Raw genomic sequence first — 19,400 nt, 5'->3', positions numbered from 1 at the left:
AGAAGTAGCCATTTACGTAGAAGTTACGTAAATGGTCAGAAGTATGCATGATGACTATGCATACTTCTGACCATTTACGTAACTTCTACGACACTGGGTCTAGCCCAACCCAGTGTGTTTCCTGGATTCTAAGAACCAGACAAATCCTGTGTTCCAGGAATCCTCCTGTTATCACCTCCCACTGCTCCCAAGTTCTGGCAAAAACATCCGGACATAACTGGCAAAAACAACCGGACATTCCTAACAAGGCCTGGTGACCTTCTGCACTATCTTCTCCTCCACAAGACCTGCCTGCTGCATGTGCACACGTGACAGCTCATGCTTGTCTATGTGTCAGTGCACGTGTTATTTCCTATCTTGTCATGCGCTCTCTCCTCTGTTTTTATTTTTTTGTTGTTTTGATCTTTGCTCTGATTGCTTCATCTTCTTTGTCTCTACTTTTCTAAAATCTAAATCTCACAGAAAAACACACTGACCTTTCATAGCTGTTCATCTAATTAGTGTACTTCTTCTAATTAGGCCGCCCATCTCAGTGAAATAGAGTTTACACAGAATTAACTCCGACTTTACATACATTTATGAGCTGATACTAGGCTCCCTTTTCTCTTTATTTTTTTATATTCAGTTACAAACCCTGACATTTATTTTTTCTGTCGTAACAGAATAATCACCCTAATTTACTATATTACCACTGGATTTAATTATGACTCTATTAGCTTGTCTGAGAATAATTTTGATGCTCTTTTTAAAAATTTGTTTTCCCTTAAAAACTTTCTGCATTCTTCCGTCCATTTTCTTTCACACACGCAAGTTTTTCAGTCTAAACTCATCAAAGCACACCTAACTGAGATAATAATTGCTAGATGCTATAATTTGAACTGATAATAGCCAAAACCTATCAAAACGTTTCCTTGTTATTGTTATTATTCCAATAAAATGATCTAATTTATTAATATTTATTAGACTTGTTCTTTATTCTTCTGCACTGCAGAGTTACATCCGTGTGTTCAGGTGTTGATTGTGTACCTGAGGTGACAGGCAGAGGTTGTCTCTGTTCTCTGTTTAAGGCCATTTTTTTTATCTAGACACCAGTGATGTGAGAAGACAGCAGGGAAGCTGTAGTTTCAGCTTCTTCTTGTTGATAATTAGGTGTAAAAGAGTTGTGTTCGTGACCACAAGGTGATTGTGAATCCAGGACTGACTCCATCTCCTCTAAGGTCACCACACAGGCTGGAAAGTTTCTTGCTAAGAAATTGGAGGATTGAGAGCAAAGACATTAAATCAAAGTTCTGTTGCAGGCAAATAATAAAAAAGACAAGACAAAAACTGCATAACTGATGATTTGTGTTTGTCACAAGTCTTTTTTTTTTTAATTCAAGTCATATTTTTCTTCATTGACAGGAATGTTCATCAGTGTATATTTAAGTTTTCTTTGTCCTTTTTGTTTTTTTCCTGTTAGTTTTCTGTTACTCATCTTCTGGGAACATGCATCCTCACACGTCCGTATGTCCTCTTCGACGTAAACTAATAAAACACCTCAGTGAGTTCATTTTCTGTGCAGATTGCACACAGTGATAAATGACTGTTAATTTAGGATTTACTTTATAAATTATGTCAGCAGATTCATTCGAATGTTGACATTTTTCGGAAGACTTTCCTCCTACGTGCAATTTGTTACAGTCAAGGACGTCCGTGCTCTCCGCTCCTCTTATTTATTTTACCCCCTTCTACTTTAAGTCCTTCCACCTTTCATCTCATGACCTCTTCACATCTTTCCCTGCTTCATCTCCTGTTTTCTCCTCTTCTTCGCCCCGTCCTCCTCCCCTGTCACTGCCTATATTTTTCCACCTCCTCTTCACATCTTGCCTCCTCTTCTTCCTCTTATCTTTTTTGCCTCTCATCCCAGAGGAGACAGCGAAGAGTGGATTTACAGTAATTCAGCTCGGTAAAGAGAGAGCAGGGCTTTAAAAAGAAACACCACTGTGGCTTGTATTACCACCTGCTCGTCTCTGTACCAGCCAGCTCTGCCCACAGTTCCCATTTCTCCCTGTGACACTAATGGGAGCCAGTAAGATATTAGTCATGTCAAAAAGCACCATCATTAGTTTTGGCCAGAATGTTTAAAGCTGGAGTTTGCTCATGGAGGACTTCTGGGAAGTACATTTATTTAAATCTGTGTGGGATGGCTTTTATTTGTAGCCATCGGATCTCCCACCCATTCCCTTTTAGTACAAAAAGATTTTCTACTAAATCCTCCAAAGACTGTATAGACATTATTGCATCATGTCTGTGCAGATAATTGTTTAGTGTGCCTTAAAGTGTGACTAAGCAATAAATAAATAAATTAGTGATGTATAATAATGCAGTCATGAGGATACAGGACAACGCCGGCTAGTTCTGAGAAACGCTGACTTCCCTCTGTGTCTGTGAAGGACGTTAGGCAGAGCTGAATTTTTAGTGTGTTTGAAAAGGAGGACACTGTGCTCAAAGAGTAAAGATACACCACTGGCTAAGCCCTGCCTCAGCTCGGTTGAGGTTTTTTTTTTAAAGTGAGATTTGAATACGGTTATTTTGCAAAACTTCTGTCATCGTTGCGTGAGGAGTAACTGCTGGGACGTTTCTGTGCTGCGGGGGAAATGCTTCACACTGAGGATGAGGAAAATTGTTAAATGTCGATTTCAGGAAATCTGCTTCTCTACTTTGATGTAAACATAGAGGATAAGAACATCTCCAAACATCTGCCTGGTAACTTTAATGGGAAAAGACACAATCTGCATTTATTTGCAAGTAAAATATATGGAGGATTTCTGGGTATTTATCAGCTCCAGCTCTGACTGCAGTGATGGAAACATTCAATTAGACCCCAGTTTTTGTCTCTTTTCCAGAACAATGACATGAAGACTGAAGGTTTGTTGCCTCTGTTTTTACCTCCTGACATTTTAATCAACTAATTCAGGTTTGCCAAATGTTTTCATTGTTTCCATCCTGCTTTCATCTGTTTACTCTTCATGTTTTCTGCTGCCAACTTTACATTACATTTCTTTGCAGATGTTTTTCTTGTGAAAAAATTTAATTTACTTATAATTTTTGGCATATAAACACTCCTTGAAGAAATGCATATCACTCTCTGCCTTTAATGCATGAGTTTAGACCTAGATCATCTTATGTTTAGGAATAGTGCTTGAAGTCTGTGTTATGATTGACTCTCAGCTACTGCCGCATACAAATTTAGCTCAATATCTGTAAAATTATTTGAGGTATAGCCTTTTTTTGTGTAGGCTATTGTTGATTAGCTGCAGCGGCCATCTCGAATTGGGTTGATTCAAAAAGTCAGTTGTAGATGTACAATCCAAAATTACTTTTCGAGAAGTTCACTGAAATTTGTTCAGTGGTTCACAAGATATTTTGCTAACAGTACAAACAAATGAACACACATACACACAGGCATGAACAAAAACAGCGGGCGATAAAAAATGGTACATATTTGTTTAGGCCTTCAGTAGTGTATAAAGGTCTTTAAAATATCTTTGTATGTTTTGATTCACTACAGATTTATTCAGACAGTGTTATTTTACCTTTTTTACTTCATTAAACCAAGCAAACCTAACCACTTAGATTGTTAAATTTACCTTCAGTAAAAGAACTTCAGATGTTTGGTAGCAGACGGTTTTTGACACATTTTTGTTACCAAAGGTGCTGAGAATAAGTAAGCACACAGCTTTCCGTAGGTTTTCTGGGTTTATTCTCCTTTGACTGAATCCTCTGTGTGACTGCAGCGGGATGATGTGTTTACTGTGTTTACATCACAACACTTGACTTTTCAGGATCTTTCTTGGTTTGTAAGATGTGTGCTTGTCAGGCTGATTTCCTGTATCCGTGAGCGTGCATTCAGACGTGCTCTTTGCAAGACACGTTTGTGGATTTCCTTTTTTGTGCAGATGTGTATTCTTTTTTTAAGTTTCATGTTAACAGGAAGAAAACACTACAGCTGGTCAATAGAGTGGCATTGGATTAGCAGAAAAGAGAAAAACAGGTGTGATTTTCTCCATGATGGGAGAATATTGAGCGGTGGACTGCTTTAACTTTTATTCAGTTTCTCTGTAAGAACATAATTATGGACAAGGTTGCACATTAGTCTAAAGCTTACCTTTCCTGTTATTTAAAAACCTAGCAAATGCAGTTTTCCCCCCTCGTTTTTATACAATATTGACTTTAATTAAAGGATTAAAGGATTACATGCTCCTCTTAATTCTTCATGCTCTCTGGCTTAGAAAGCACTTTCATAGCTAACAGGATAATAACTGCATTGTCATCAAGCTGAACACAGACCTGTTTTTCTATCTGTTGACATTTAGAGATAATGGAGTTTTCGCTCAACGTGATCATTTTTCTGTGCACAAAATAAGATCAAACACTGTGGCCTTGCAGAGTATAAAGATGGGAAAAGATAAAGTTTAGAGTGGAAAAAAGAAAGCAGGCGGAGGAGGGGGGTCTTCATCTGTGCTGAAGGAGAAAACATTCAGGTGTACTGTTACTGATGTGATGAAGACGCGGGGGCGGGAGGGAGGAAGACTTTGGGGTGAAAAAAAAAGAAAAAGGGTTCACGTTTCTGTGAAACATGTGCGTCAATTCCATGTTCTTTAGTTCCTGCAAATTGAGGTATCACTCAGTTAAAGTGAGATTAATTCCTTTTTGTGAATTAGTCTCACTGAATTAGTCGCATTAAATGAGACTAATTTACTTTTAGGAAATCATTACATACTTGTATTCACTTTTTGTTTTATCCTGAAAACTGTGCCCCTCACACCTCACTCACTGAAGAAAACACCTCGAAAACTGTGAGCCAGTTTCTGAGTGTTAGAAACCCCCATAATGTGTTTTTATTATCAGAAGTGATACCATTCTGAGCGTTTTGAAAGTCGATGAGCTGTTTTAGGATTGTATTTTTACACTGGTCTTGTGTTCAAGAAGCAACATCAGTTTGTATTACCGGTGATTTGCTGATTGTAATCAGAATAGGAAAAAAAAGCTATTAGTTTTTGTAACGTTCTATTTTGACTAAAATACAAACTTAACAGTAAGATTGTTTTTCCCAAATGTGGCAGAGCTAATTTGATTCAGTCGATGATGAAGCACAGAAGTTTATGACTTATTTTCTTTGTCTTTAGGATTTTAAACATAAGATAGTTGTTGCACCAGTAAAAATCTATCTATCTATCTATCTATCTATCTATCTATCTATCTATCTATCTATCTATCTATCTATCTATCTATCTATCTATCTATCTATCTATCTATCTATCTATCTATCTATCTATCTATCTATCTATCTATCTATCTATCTATCTATCTATCTATCTATCTATCTATTTGTCCAAAAGCTGGTTTACTCTACTTTGAGCCGATGCCATTTCTTCAGTCACACAAAACTTGAAGAAAAGTTTAGCTCCAGGCGTTTCTTCCTTCTCCTCCAACCCTCACTTCAGTTCTTTTTTCTTTAAACTCAGTATTCATTTCTCTGGAAAGCTTTATTTAGCTTCTGCTTGCCCCTACAGGTTTGTTTTTGCATCCATCATAAAAGTGATGGTGCTTGTGCCATTTTCACCCTCTCTCCTATTATCGTCTCCCACAGACAATAAATCCTGCTCTCCACCACCGCACACCGCATCTCATTACAGACGTCGTGTCACATTGCGTTCCCCTTATTACTCCTTGTTCCCAATGCAGCACATCAGCTCATATTATGTACAAATGTCTAATCAAGGTGGAAGTTTCTTGCTACCTGAGATCATCTGGCTGATTCTCGCAGAATTTATGGTGATTTACGTAAGTTGTAAAAAATACTTTGCACACAGCAAAGTTACCATGAGTCTTAAAAGACTTCAAAATCCAGCAGAGTGAAACAATGTTTAGATTTTTTATTAGCTGTATTAGAACAGTTTTGTGGCATGAAGATGTCAACAAAAACCACCGCGCCGCTCGTCAACAAAAACCACCAAGTTTGACCTGAAAATGTTAATTTTTTTCTGGAAATCATTATCATTTAGCCTTTTAATTGAGAATACATTGTGCTGTAAATAAATAAACCGTAAAATGCAGACATTGCATTAACTAAATCTCACAAATAAATAACTTAAAGGTATTCATTGCAAAGGCAGTAGACCAGTCCCTCATACTGATGGTTAATTTTGTGAAGGGCTGCCATCTACTGCAGGCATTTGTTTACCTATGGAAGCAGCTGAAGGGAATAAAATAGGTCAGCAATAACAACATCTATATAAGAGCTGTTGGGTTCGAGAAGTCCGACACCTTCGATGTAAAGCTACATATTTATTCCTATACTTGTTGAGTGAGGTATGCAGATAAGCTTCCATGTGATTTTCAGTGAATTCAGCTGAGTGCTTTGTTTACACTGAGTGCATACCTGCATTTCATAACTGCATATCTGGACAGCTACTGGAGTAAACTCTGTCAAACTGAACCTTTTGATATAATTCAGGATAACCTTTTTAGTGTTTAAATTCAGAGTTTACAGTCAGTACCCTTAAACACATCTAGTGGAAATTTGCTGCACGAACATTTGTTTCTTCTAAACTACAAGTAATATTGAAGATACTGAGATGTTATCATCATATTTTCCATACATTTTTAGCCCCAGTTTTGATTAACTGCACTGTAATGATGCAGATGCAAATGGCTCGATGTTGATGATCCAGTTTATCGCCTTATTAGTTGTTGTCTCACTCGAGGAGACGCTTATGGGATAAAACATGAACGAGAGTCATTAAGACATTTGTGCTGATATTCTGAGTATACTTATTGAAGGTTTTAAGATGAACTAATTACTGGTTTAATGCATTCCCAGGGTATTATATACAACTGGAGGCAGCTGATGGTTAATGCAGAGCTGTTTTCAACTATAAATATGCTTTATAAAACCAACTATAGCCAGAATAATAAAATGAACAAACAGCTGTGATGCTGTTTCTTACACTGAAGTCTTGGACTATAAATTAAATAACACACATGCCACATATTTCCAGTGCCAAATTCAAATTAGTTAAGCAGCTGTTTGCAAACTAATTTATGTGATAATTATACAAGTATCTATGTCTTTTTTCTGCCTGATCAAAGATGCTTTTATTTCTAAATCTGTGAAGCTTTTGAAGAAGACATGATACAGAAACACAGATATCTTTTGGTTTCATTGCAGAGTTATTCATAATGATGAATAATGAATATAATCTCAGCCGATGATAATCTGGCAGCTGTTTTGTACCTTTTAGCTGAAGCTGAAGTAGAAACACCTCCTTGAGGTGGTTTGACTCGAGGCTGATCTGTTCTCTGCTGGAGAAGCTGAAAATTAAGGAATAATAACTTTATTTGAGTGCGCTGTCTTTAGTATTATAGAACATTTTCAGTGAGTTTTCTCCAGAGGGGAGGAAAAAAAAAAAGGGAGAGACCAGCAGAACTGACACTGGCTCCCTGCTGATAGGAACCACACTGCTGCCTGCTCAGACTGCCTCTACACAACAGAAATACTCTAAAGAGTCTGCAAGCACACTCAAATTAATTGGATTTGTGGTAAAATTGCTTCCCTTGAAAAGTGCATGTGCACATCGCACACACACACATACCAGTCCACACACAGTTAACTCCTTGTGATTAAAAATGTGTTGCAGTGACAGTCAACTCAAATGGAAGCTCTCAGATTCCCTCCTCTGTGGTTTATTAGGTCTCCTGCACGCACACAGGAGCCCTCAGCTGTAAATTAACACAAGAAATGAGCTTTTTCTCTGCAGAAGAAGGAACAAGACATTTGTGCATGAACCACGATGAGCGTTGTTGTTTGTCTGTGGTCAAACAGCACAGTCATGCCTAACTATCTCACAAGTTATCAGACACTCAGTTTCTTTCCTTTTAGGCAGAATTAGTTTGGTAAGGTAAATGAGGTGCAGTGTTATATATTATGTTCTGCTGGTAAAACGGGGGCATTGATCAAAAGGAGGCTGGTAAACTCTTCCATCTCTCCGGTCAGGCCAACAAGCCACTAAAGCCAGCTTAGCTTCTCCGTTGATCTCTGTTCTATTTGGAGCCCGCTTTATTCTTCAGGAGCTTTCAGAGTGTAAAGACTCTGAAGTCTAACAGTTACCTGAACCACGACGCACCGCGTTTGTGTTCATGTTGATAAACTTGATGAAAAGATTATTCAGACTAGTCCATGGGCTCCAAAATAAATCTGACAAGCAGCCGCTTTAAATTGAGAACCGAAGGAGCCTCAAGCTTTGCTGTTTGACTGTCTTTGAAAATAAAACTTAACCAAAGATATTTTCATCCTCTGCGAGAAATGCAGTCTGAACGCCGAGCTGGTAAAGTTAAAAACAAGCAGACCCGGAGCTAAAATGAGCAAAACTGGAGCTAAAAGCTAAAAGTAGCATAAGAAGACAAAAATAAAGCAAGTTTGCTGAAGCGGATTTTAAAGAAAATAATGTTTTTGAAGGATTTGAAGTGATCTGTGTATTTCTATGGGGATTTTTCTTTTTGTAAATAAAGTTAAACACTTTTAAAAGTATAAAAGTTACAATAAACATAGCCTCGTATGCTCGATTGAGCTGAACATTTTGATGTTGGAATGGATAAAGTAGCACAAAGTCTGCAGAAGTAGTGCAGAAATGTACAGAAGAAACAGGAAACAAAACAACACTATGATCAGGCAAGAACATAATGTGGATGGTTTACTTATTTCATCTTATCTGATGCAAGAATCTTTGATTATATCAAATCATTATGACTAAATCCATTTGTATTTTGGATTGTTAGTTTCAGAAAACCAGTAATTTGGGGATTTTTTTGTGTAAAATACAAAGTGTTAAGTAGTTGTGTGGGTGCCCCTTGTTCTTTGTCATAATGTCGGCGCTCGCTCACGACGTAACGCTGTCTTTCCAGTTTCTCCTGCGATCGTAGTGAGTGGAGTTCTCCTCACGACGTTATGAGTAACTGTGAGTCAAAGCAGAAACCCACCCTGTTGCTGTTTCACCGCGACGCTCCACAAGTGAGCGGCTGAGCGTTAATGTGACAGTGACACTGCAAGGACACACACCCGCAGAGAGTAGGTGTGTGTGTGTGTGTTCTCCTGTCCTGTGGGTTTAACCTTGAACACACCGTCAGAGTGACGCAGCTTCAGGGGCAGGTGGGAGAGGACGTCCAGAATTACAACAGGTGATGGAGCTGAGTGGTTGTTTTCCGACAGGAACATCAGGGAGAGACTCTCCGACTGTCTGTGCTGTAAATGACTCACCGAAACACTTTGAAATGATAATTTATTTATGTATTTACAGATAAAGACATCATGTCGGTGGTTAACATCGTCAACAAGCATCTTGTTTTTCTTCAGTAGATACATTTTTGTGTTTATCTTTGCTTGTACAATACGCTACGAGAAGCTTTTTGTCCCTGAGGACTTCTGGATTTTTCATTTCAAAATTTATTTTAATAAGGGTAATTAGGCCAATCAGATGTGGCCATTAATATTAACTGAAGCAGATCATCATTACATGATTCAGACAACTCAAAATTAAATCAACCCGCCCTCAGGACAGCTTTTTTCACTCATCTTTTAGACGCATCTTTATTAAACGACTTCATCCACTTTAGACACAACAGCAGATTAACCCTGGCTCCATCCCAGTGAACATGTAACACATTAACAATAAATCCTGTTACTGTATGAATTAATCAAACCTAGTTACTTTGTAAAAACACTTCTTGTTTTGAGCTGGTTGTTCAAAAGGTAAAGAATGCTTACTGAGCCTGATGTTTAATATAAAACTGAATCAACTTCAGACCTTATTTCCCTTTTTATTTATTAGACAGTTATCAGGAAACAGATCATACCTGTCCATAAAGACCTGTCCATAAATTCATGTCCATAAAGACCTGTCCATAAAAACCTGTTAATTGTTGATTTGCTTTCAAGACTTTGGAAACAAAAGGCCAGTTTAAAAATTGTTATATTTTCTGGACAACTAATGCATGATTTTAGGTAAATCCAAAAATTAAAGCTCAAAGTTCTTTACTTGTTTCAGACCCTGATTGCTTCTTTTTATGAAGTTGGGGGTTTTTTTGGCTTTAGCAAAGTGAAATGTAGAGCAAACTTCTAAACGCTCCTGTGTTATTGTCGTTCATCAGTTACAGCTCTTTTGATTAAGCTGTAAATGTTTTTAGCTTTGATTTGAAAAAGATTTGTGTTAAAGTGGTGTTAATGAAAACAGGTTAAAATAACTACAGCCAAGAACGACTCTTTTGTCAACTAACCAGCAAAATTTAAGAATTAGACTTAAAGAAAATAAACGTTTTTCACAGCTTACCACATCCCACAGTGGCTGGAAGCTCTTTAATAACTCTGGAGTGAACGTTGCTGAAAAGCACAGTCAGTTTTTCTGTTTGGAGACACAAACTGAGGCTGTTTGTCTCTCATTGATGCTGAAGACAGATTGAAACATGCCTCAGTGTCCATGAGGTCCCTGAAATGTTTTTATGATGCAACATTTGAGGCGTTTGTAGGTAATAACTTGGTGTAAATGTTGAAATCTTATTCATCCCTGCAGAGCTGATATAAATATATGAGTCAGATCTTATGATCTATTTGATCTGAGGTAATTTTCTCCTAACCTTTGTGTTCCTGTCTCTCCTCAGCTGAGCCTCTGCCTCTGATGGACCTGTGTCGGCGTGCCGCCCGCATGGCGTTAGGTCGGGAACGGCTGCAGGAGATCGAGAGGCTCCCTCTGCCCCAGTCCCTCAAGAATTACCTCCAGTACCAGTGACCGACACCAGCGGAGAGTCCACAGATGGACGGATGAAAACACAGAGGAGATGAATGAATGATGTCCACGCTGGAGCGTGACGGCAGATGAACTGGACCACACCAGCTTCTTGTTTTTATTATTACAGGCTGCTTTGTTTGTTTTGTTTTTTTCATTTTAGACTTGAATTAAATTATTGATGACGGCGTCACATGAGTGTCCCTCTCATCCAGACTGAAAGTCCATCCTCTGATGGCTCAGTGTGGTTAACAGGTGGGAGCATCAGCAGTTAGCAACCACCGCCACCTAGTGGTGGGAGTAGAAACAGCGCAGAGTAAGCACACCAATCGCATCCAAGGAGGCCTTTCTGACATTCGGTCAGCGACCATTTCATTCCAGCTGACACAGGTCGGCCGGCTGCAGAGTCTTCATGTTCAAGACGGTTTTAGCACAAATGTTTGTTTTTTATGTGAGCCATCTTATGTAGAGGTGGAAAACATGGCTGTAAGGAGTTTGTCCAGAACATCAGTTTACTTTAGTGAGAGCTGAGCCCTTTTCAGACATGTCTGTTCAGATAATGGTCTTTTAATATTCATGCTTGAAACATTCATAATTTATGATGCGTGCATTGAATTCAGCTGCAGCGAGTTTTAAAATGAAGCAAAACAAAAATGTGTATGTTCAACCACAAAACATGATCATTTTTGTCTTTTAATTCAATTCATGACCCTGACTCGTTGATTAGAGAGATTATTATTCATGATTAGATTTGAATCTACCCCTTTTTTAAAGTCCTGTCCCTGAACAGACTTTTAAGGTCTTAGGTGTTGGATGTTAAATGAAAGGACATCCGTCAGGAAAACTTAACAAGGTTTGAATTATAATTGTCTTTAATTTAGTCAAACTTTTGTTAAAATGTGCTTTGAACTGATTTTAATGCCTTGGATAATAAGTGGCTTCAATTTATTCTGTATTTGTGTAACTAAAATGATTTGGAACAGTTTAGAAAAATGCTAATCGGCTCCACCAGAACAATGTGGGTGTAGTTTAGTTAAATGTTTCTGACAATAACCAGGCAGCAGCCCACAAACCGTTGGCAGATTTACCAGCAGCTCAGAGTTTCAGTAAAATAATCAGAAACATGTCTGAAAGGGGCTTCAGACGGCACAAACCCGCTTCTTTTTGTTGATTTTGTTTAGTTTTTATGTAAGCCAGTGCTTCGCGGCGCTGGGACTCGTTCCTCGCGCGGCACTAACTCAGCTTTGATGATGTCGGATCACAACCAAAGTTTTTCTCTGAGCCTTTGGGGACAGATGAGTCTGAGAGCTGCAGGCCGTTTCCGCGCTGCTGGTTGTAGCTCCCTGCTGTAGCTCGTCGGTAGCAAACCGTTCATTTGTTCTGATATCAGCAGCAGACGGCAGATCCGGCCTCACCGGGACTGTGAGGAAGACTGCAGCTGGATGGAAGAGGACAGCTGTGTTCCCAGAGCAGGACACATGTGACCAATGCACAGTTACCCTGAAGACCAATCATGTTTTACTTCCTTAAAAATGGCTTGAGTCACTTTCTTTCTTTTTTCTTTTTTTCTTTTTTTTTTTACTTCTGTTTGTATTTTCTGTGAGTGTTGGGTCTGAACCTGATAATGGCAGGATGTTTATTTATCACAAACTAGCTGTGTGTTTGTTTTGTTACACTGATGGTTACATTCAGGTCAATTTAATAAAAAGATGCTGGTGATGAAGGGAGAGAGAAATCAACATATTTCTTTAATGCTGCTTTTGTTTTTATTATTATTATTATTATTATTATTATTATTATTATTATTATTATCAGTGATGGTCTGACCTTCTGTTTTTCTTAGTCAGGATGAGGAGAAAAGGGATCATTTCAGGAGAACGGTGGAATCAGTCGGCAGACGCTGCAGCTGAGATGTCGACAGATATGAAATGTGAATAAAAGCCAAGTGACATTAAAATGGTTCTTTGTATTTCTTTACTTTCACTTACCTCCTCTGAAAAACGAGGCCCGGAGCAACAGCAGATTATTTTTAGGAAGGCAGTCGAGGACGGATGCCCTACAGGAGTGTAAAATACCCCTGAGATTAAAAGCAGAGGAAACACTGCAGTCAGGCTGATGGCTCATCTGGGGATTAGATATTTGCAGCATCTTTAATTTAGACTCAGGAAATTTTAATCTGTTTAGGAATAAGGAAAAACCTGGCTGTGGCTCAGTGGAAGTTCTTACTTTTTGTCAGTTGTGTAGTTTTCCCTCCAGAAGGTTTTTATACGCAGCTGTAAATACAGCTCCAGCTATAATGATGTCCTAAATGTACCAGAGTGAAAACATCGCAGGCAGCACACAGCTTGGTGTTTTTACAGGTTTTATATTTTCTCCTGCAGACGGAGATCAGAGGAGGACTTTAACTCATGTAGATCAACAGGAGACACACTGTCAGGATGCTCCCACATTGTCATCCTCTAGCCGACAATTTACACACACAAACACACACACACACATCCTTACTTTGATATCGACACTGGAGTAGGAGCTAATCTCAGCCAAAGCTGCACAACCAATGACAAAAAAATCCTCTTTAAAGGGCAAAGAAATGATCTCGACAATGACAAATTTAGGTTGGTGGTGACAATGGAGCTACATGAACGCATTACTTATTTTTAAAACCTTTAATTTATATGAAAATGTAACAAAAAAAGTAAGTGAAGCTTTTTGAACAGCTGCAGTAAAAGGTGTGCAAAATCAAGCTGTTAGGACATGAGTTTTAAAAGAAATTGTCTGTTTTATCCAACATTTTCCAGATATTTATCAGTGACTTTCTAAAGCTGGAATGGCAACAATGCAGACGTGTCAACAACACACCTCTACCTGCTGTTTGCTTTCAGAGTGTGAATAAGATTAAACAGGAAACAGAGACCACTGAACAGAGATATCTGAACAAATGGCAGCGACATTCTTTAAACTCAGCCATGAATTGCGGCTGAATTTCTGACTCACTGAACTGTCGTGCTGAGAAGCATTTTCTGCTGCTGATGTGGCCGAGAGAAGCAACACACTCAGAAGGTGAATCTGCTGTGAGAGTGACCTTTCTGGGACTGCAGAAAGTGTCCTGTACCGACAAAACGAGGAGCGAAGGCCACGCTGCTGCAGGAGCAACACACAGGGTCATTAATCAGTGTATTGTTGTGATCATACAGACTCTTACACAACATCTCAGCTGATTCAGCTGAACAACAGCACTGAGGAGACATGATTCTCATAAAAAGGAGAAAAATAGATAAGATTAGATAAGACTTTGTCCCACAGTGGGGGATGATGCTGATATCACAGCAACTACAGGAGAGGAAAATATAGAAAACTCATCAGCAGCCTTCGCCTAACGATCATTTTGATTTTCTGAAACCAAAAGTTCATAAACCAAACCTGGACACATCCACTTATTAAAGACAAGCTGCAAAGCCAAGCCTCACAAATGCAATTTGTTTAACTATTATTATCTTTCCACTTATCCAAAACTAAGTTGTTTTTTTCCCAGTTTGTGTGAACAGCTGAGAATGAAAGCTGCTTTGGAAACAAATTTGTGATCAGAACATTTATAATAAATTTAAAAATGGCAAAAAAAAAAAAAAGAGAAGAAATGTACAAGTAGAGAAAAATCCCATTTTGTCAGCTCAAAAGCTAAAGAAAGTCGATGGCTATTAACTACATTATTGGCTCTCTGAGGTCCATTTCAGCCATATTGAACATGCGGTGCTTATCAGTTAAAAAGGCACATTAGGTTACTAATTAGGCGATTGTATTTCTCAGTCCTCAGGGGTCCAGTGAGTGCAGAGATGAAGATTCAGCAGAACTGAGCTGAACAGTAACTGTTCATCTGCTGGAGATGTGAACATTTAATAGATTCACTCAGATGTAGTGAAGTCGGTCAGTAAAGGCTGTTTGAGACGGACTGCTGAGGCGCCTGAGATGTTTGTTAAAGTGTCAACAAAAACAGTTAGATATCATTTAACTGCACATGTCCAGGGGGAGTAAAGCGATCATTAGTCAAAGATCAATAAATTACTTAACAGTGATTTAAACTTCCTGATAGATCTTTACTCACACACATCACAAACAGGAAGGTCAAACACTTGGGTTCATTAGTTTCTTGGCAAAGAGCTTTTAAGGTGGAATGAGTTCAAGAACTTGGTTGAATAAAACTGGAATAACTTCACACTAATGTCCCTGGAGTTTTCAGCACAATATCTTGGCTGTTCCTTCAGTTTTAAAATAATCAAACTAGATTTATTTCAGCTGACAGGTGAGAGTTTGGGTAAACAAAGTTCTCTACACAAAAACTACTAATCTACTGCTTAAGAGAAGATGTCCACAAGGTCAATAAAAGTTGTAATAAGGCCTTTGTTAGACTCACCTGAGAGCTTTTTGGGTTTTAAAGAAGTGAAGGCTAAAACTGAATTAAAACGCTGCCCTCTTGTGGTCATTAGGGAAACTGCAAGAACAAATGTCACGATAACGCGACAAAATATCACGTTTTAGGTAAATATGTTCATTGTATAACAAATAACACAATTATGAAAGTAAAAAACAACAACCCATACATATATATAATTATACATCTATATTTTTCGCCATTTTAAGATAATTCTTATTTTTCTTAACGTAATGGGGTTTTGTCGCCCTCTAGTGACAACATATAGAACTGTTAGCATGCTAACACTTCCTGTGTTGACTTTCATAACAAAAGTTACTACTTTTAATTTTAGCTTAACGTTTATTATCAAAAAGTTTTCAAAAGATTTTGTTACTGTTGTTAATATACTTTTTAGACAAGTTTAAAGACGCAGTAAACTAATGTAAAAAAATATGTAGTTCATAATCCAATGATATATAAGACTTGGTCAAATGTTGTTTTAAGTTATATAAATCTATTTACGAACACTAGATAACTATGTGTATTTTAATTTTCTTGGTCGGACTCAAATGTGAGTATTTTGGGTTTGAAAAGAGAGTAAAATTAGATGAAATAATCAATCGTGAATTTATTTGCTGCCCTCTTGTGGACCAAAAGGGAACTGCAACAGCAATTTAAGTACTTATATACTAGTATGTAAGTCATTTGGTCAGGCAATCAATATATCATATAATTTGACGGAAACATAACTTTTATGCAAATAGTTTCCATATTTGAACACCAAAACCACATTTTACGGCTTCTTATTCCACTTTTGAAAACATGATTTATAGAAACTAATGTAAACACAAAAATAATGATTTTTTTTCGCCCTCTTGTGGGCAAACAGAAGAACTACATCTTCTAAACGCTTCCGGTCAAAACATTTAAAATAAAGGTAATAATTTACAATTTTAACTATTTTTATATGGAAAAGAGAAACATAAATTACTTATTGATAACATATTTTAGGGAGTGGTGAAATATCAGTTAGCTTTTTTGCCTTTATTAATTTCTCAGATAACTTGCAAACAGCTAGAACAGTAGTTCATCAGTGAAGTGATCTAGAAAAACATGTTTGTGACTATGATGGCTGCAGGAAAACAAACAGCTGCATAGAGTCTAAAACAATTTTTTATTGGTCAATATACAGGAAACAGCGGGATGACCACTAGATAGAAAGAAATCCCAACCATTTTGTTTACAAAAAGAAAAAGAAAAAGAAACAGATATATAAAATAACTGTCTTAAACATTTTTACAGGTTTCATTTTTTTATGTAAAAGAATCTTTTTGTTTAACATTAATGTTTCATGACAGAGGAGGATGACAGAAACAGGGCAGTCGTTTCACAAAGATGACACTAATCACAGGCGTTTAAAGGACACGTGAACACGAGACTCAGAGGCAGCACATACGGCACAAACCAAACACTGGATCTGGAGCGGGCCTTCGTGCAACCACTGTAGACTGGGAGGATTTCTACACCATAAAACTGGATCTTTAATCTGTAAAGTCAATGTTTGCGTGTGTTAATATGTCTTTATTCTCATTGTAGCTGTCAGAAAACTGACCTGAAAATACCAGGATAGTCAGCATTTCACTGAAAGTTTATTGTTGGTCTTTGTGCAACATTAAAGGGGCGTTTCATATATTTGACAGTAAAGAATAGCTCTGCACAGGGCTGCTCAGACAGTGAAAACACTTGCATAATGTACTCTGTAGGTTGCCTTTTTCATTTTTAGAATAAGCTTTAACAGAAGTGAGAAGACATCAACATTTTTGCTCAGTTAACAAAGCAGTCAACTCCATAACAGAATCCATAAAGTCATCTTCACCTGTCAGCACAGATTTGTTAATTTTGTCCCTCCTCCTGTACCCTCAGACATGTGACGTGCAAGCTGCTCCCCTTGTTGCCACAAACCATCAGGGTCAGCGAGGGACGTAGCCACGTAAAACTGTTAACATGATTAGCTTGAAATAAAAAGGATCTGAATGTGTAAATTAAACCAGCGATGAAGGAGAGCCTGAAATAATGACTGAGGCTGAAAAATCCTGACCTTTTCTCAATATGATCTGAAATACGACGCAAACAAGATGTAAACATATTAGTAAATAAATGTTTCAGGCAAGTGCATTCAAACATTTTACAAGACTAATCTCTCCCATCTGGATTATTTTTTCTAGACTTTCTGAAGTCTGACCAATAATTTGATCTTAGTTATAGTCAAAATTTATGAAAATGGCACCTGAACAGTTTCTTGGCAGGTTTGTCACCATCATCGTATTAGATTTGTTTTCCTCTAGTAATTATAGGAGTTATAGCTGCATAATTACAGATAATACACGGGAAATGTACACAGAAGACAATGACTCTGTGTCATTGAATCTACTGATTAAAAAGGGGATTTAATAGAATGAAGGAAGGAAGTGATCTGCTGTATCCTCATTACAGCATAATATATATTATACTCTAAAAAAACAAACTCTAAAGCCACCATTTTTTGTTGAGAATACTAATTGTAGCAAACTTTCTAAATGCGCTTTTTAAAGGATGAAAACTCAGCTAAAGAAGCTTGAAGACGTTAATAAAAGTGTAGGATCTGTAACTCAGGATAAAGATTTAGCATCCGGGCTACAGAGCCACGGCTCTGCTAATGGAGAAACTCAACAGAAATCACAGAGACATCGATGAGGAGAACGGGTCAGACTGTGGTTAAAGATGAGGAACTAAAAACTAACAATTAGATTTTGGAACCTATATCTAAAGGTTTATAGATATGTTAAGTATTAGATACATGTGTGGACACATCTACCTGCTAGTGACTCCACATCTTGCAGACAATCTTGTTAGGAAATAAACACAAAAGTAATATGAAGTTGGACTAAAGATGAGTTTAATGGTTGAGAGGAGTGTAAGTCCAATCAGGTCTGCACACATGCAGGAGTGAAAGGGCTCTGCTTGTTTGATCACTTTATAAGTGCTCTGCCTCACTGAAGGGAAGGTTATCATGACTGTGAATAATCATGAATAATAATAATAATAATAATAAATGCAAACCAATGATTTATGTTTTTGCAGCCCTGTGGTTCTCGGCTCTCTGACGCTGCATGTTTGATTTTGTCCAGCAGAGAGAGCTGTTCCTTTAAAAATGGCAACATGGGAGTATTCAGCAGATTTTCCAGCAGTGGATCATAAATGACTTGATCAGAGATTTTATGCTTGTGTGTGTGTTGTGTGCTGTAGCTGCTCTGAGCATGTATTAACATCTGCATAATTTGTGTGTGTGTGTGTGTGTGTGTGTGTGTGTGTGTTTGAAAGAGAATGAATTAGAGGGTGAGTATCTGTAGATCTTTGTTTATTTGTGTGTGCTCAGTATGTTCCACATGAACTGTCCCACTCAGGTTTCTCCTTCTGCTTCTTCTTATTAACCTCTTCTCTCCCCTCTTCCTCCTCCTCTTCCTCCTCATCACTCTTATCTGATTCGGCAGCTGTCATGCCTCCCACCAGCTCACCGTCTTCTTCTTCTTCATCCTCCTCCTCACATTCTTCTTCTCTTACAGCTTCTCCCAGCGCCTGGGGGCCTCTCATGTCCTAGAGAACAAACACAGATCCTAAATCCAGGCACAGGGACTTGTGGGTAGTCCAAGTCATCACATTAAAAAAGAATCACACTCTGAAGGACTAAAATGCCCACAGTGAGTCACAGTCCTACTGCTCCCAGTTACCTCCATGGGATTGACGGTGATGTTAAGTGCAGAGCTCTCCCAGTCCATCTCAGGGTCTTTAGTGTCGTCCTCGTCGTCTCTGGAACCTTCTTGGTGTGTGGTGTGGATCCTGTAGATGCCGATCACCACGATTACCACCAGGGCCGCGATACAGACCACAATGCCCACCGTGGCTGCAGGAGGCGCTCCCCCTGGATGAAAACACAACATATGGAGGGTTTTTAACCACTGCCTTCCTTCTGTGTTTGATTTTAGATTTCGCAGTCTTTTCACTAAAAGTAAAAGAACCTGAAAAATAATCTGATTGCTGTTTCTTTGAGTTTCTTCAGTTCGCATGAAGCGACATGCAGATGGACACACAGAGAATTCAAGCATTTAAACATTGTTCACATGTTTTTCTGCTCG

General features: G+C 38.2%; 2 protein-coding genes across 5 annotated transcripts in view; one reads left to right on the top strand and one right to left on the bottom strand.

The window, feature by feature from the left end:
• Window positions 1-12,837, top strand: part of LOC108239521 (SPRY domain-containing SOCS box protein 4-like) — an 82,399-nt gene extending 69,562 nt beyond the window's left edge. For all 4 annotated transcript variants that reach the window (XM_017422274.3, XM_017422276.3, XM_017422275.3 and 1 more), the window contains one exon: window positions 10,696-12,837. In XM_017422274.3, coding sequence (XP_017277763.1) covers window positions 10,696-10,823 — 128 coding nt within the window. In that variant the 3' untranslated portion in view covers window positions 10,824-12,837. The remainder of the gene's footprint in view (window positions 1-10,695) is intronic.
• Window positions 12,838-16,393: 3,556 nt separating this feature from the next.
• clstn2 (calsyntenin 2) overlaps window positions 16,394-19,400 on the bottom strand; it is a 151,214-nt gene continuing 148,207 nt past the window's right edge. Inside the window, exons 17-18 of the mRNA XM_017422299.3 lie at window positions 18,996-19,186; window positions 16,394-18,861 (exon numbers count right to left, since the gene is read on the bottom strand). Of these exons, the coding sequence (XP_017277788.1) occupies window positions 18,640-18,861; window positions 18,996-19,186 (413 nt within the window). The 3' untranslated portion in view covers window positions 16,394-18,639. The remainder of the gene's footprint in view (window positions 18,862-18,995; window positions 19,187-19,400) is intronic.

The sequence above is a fragment of the Kryptolebias marmoratus genome, linkage group LG20, assembly GCF_001649575.2.
Source record: "Kryptolebias marmoratus isolate JLee-2015 linkage group LG20, ASM164957v2, whole genome shotgun sequence".
In the NCBI taxonomy this organism is placed as follows: Eukaryota; Metazoa; Chordata; class Actinopteri; order Cyprinodontiformes; family Rivulidae; genus Kryptolebias; species Kryptolebias marmoratus.
This window is presented reverse-complemented; position numbering and strand designations above follow the sequence as displayed.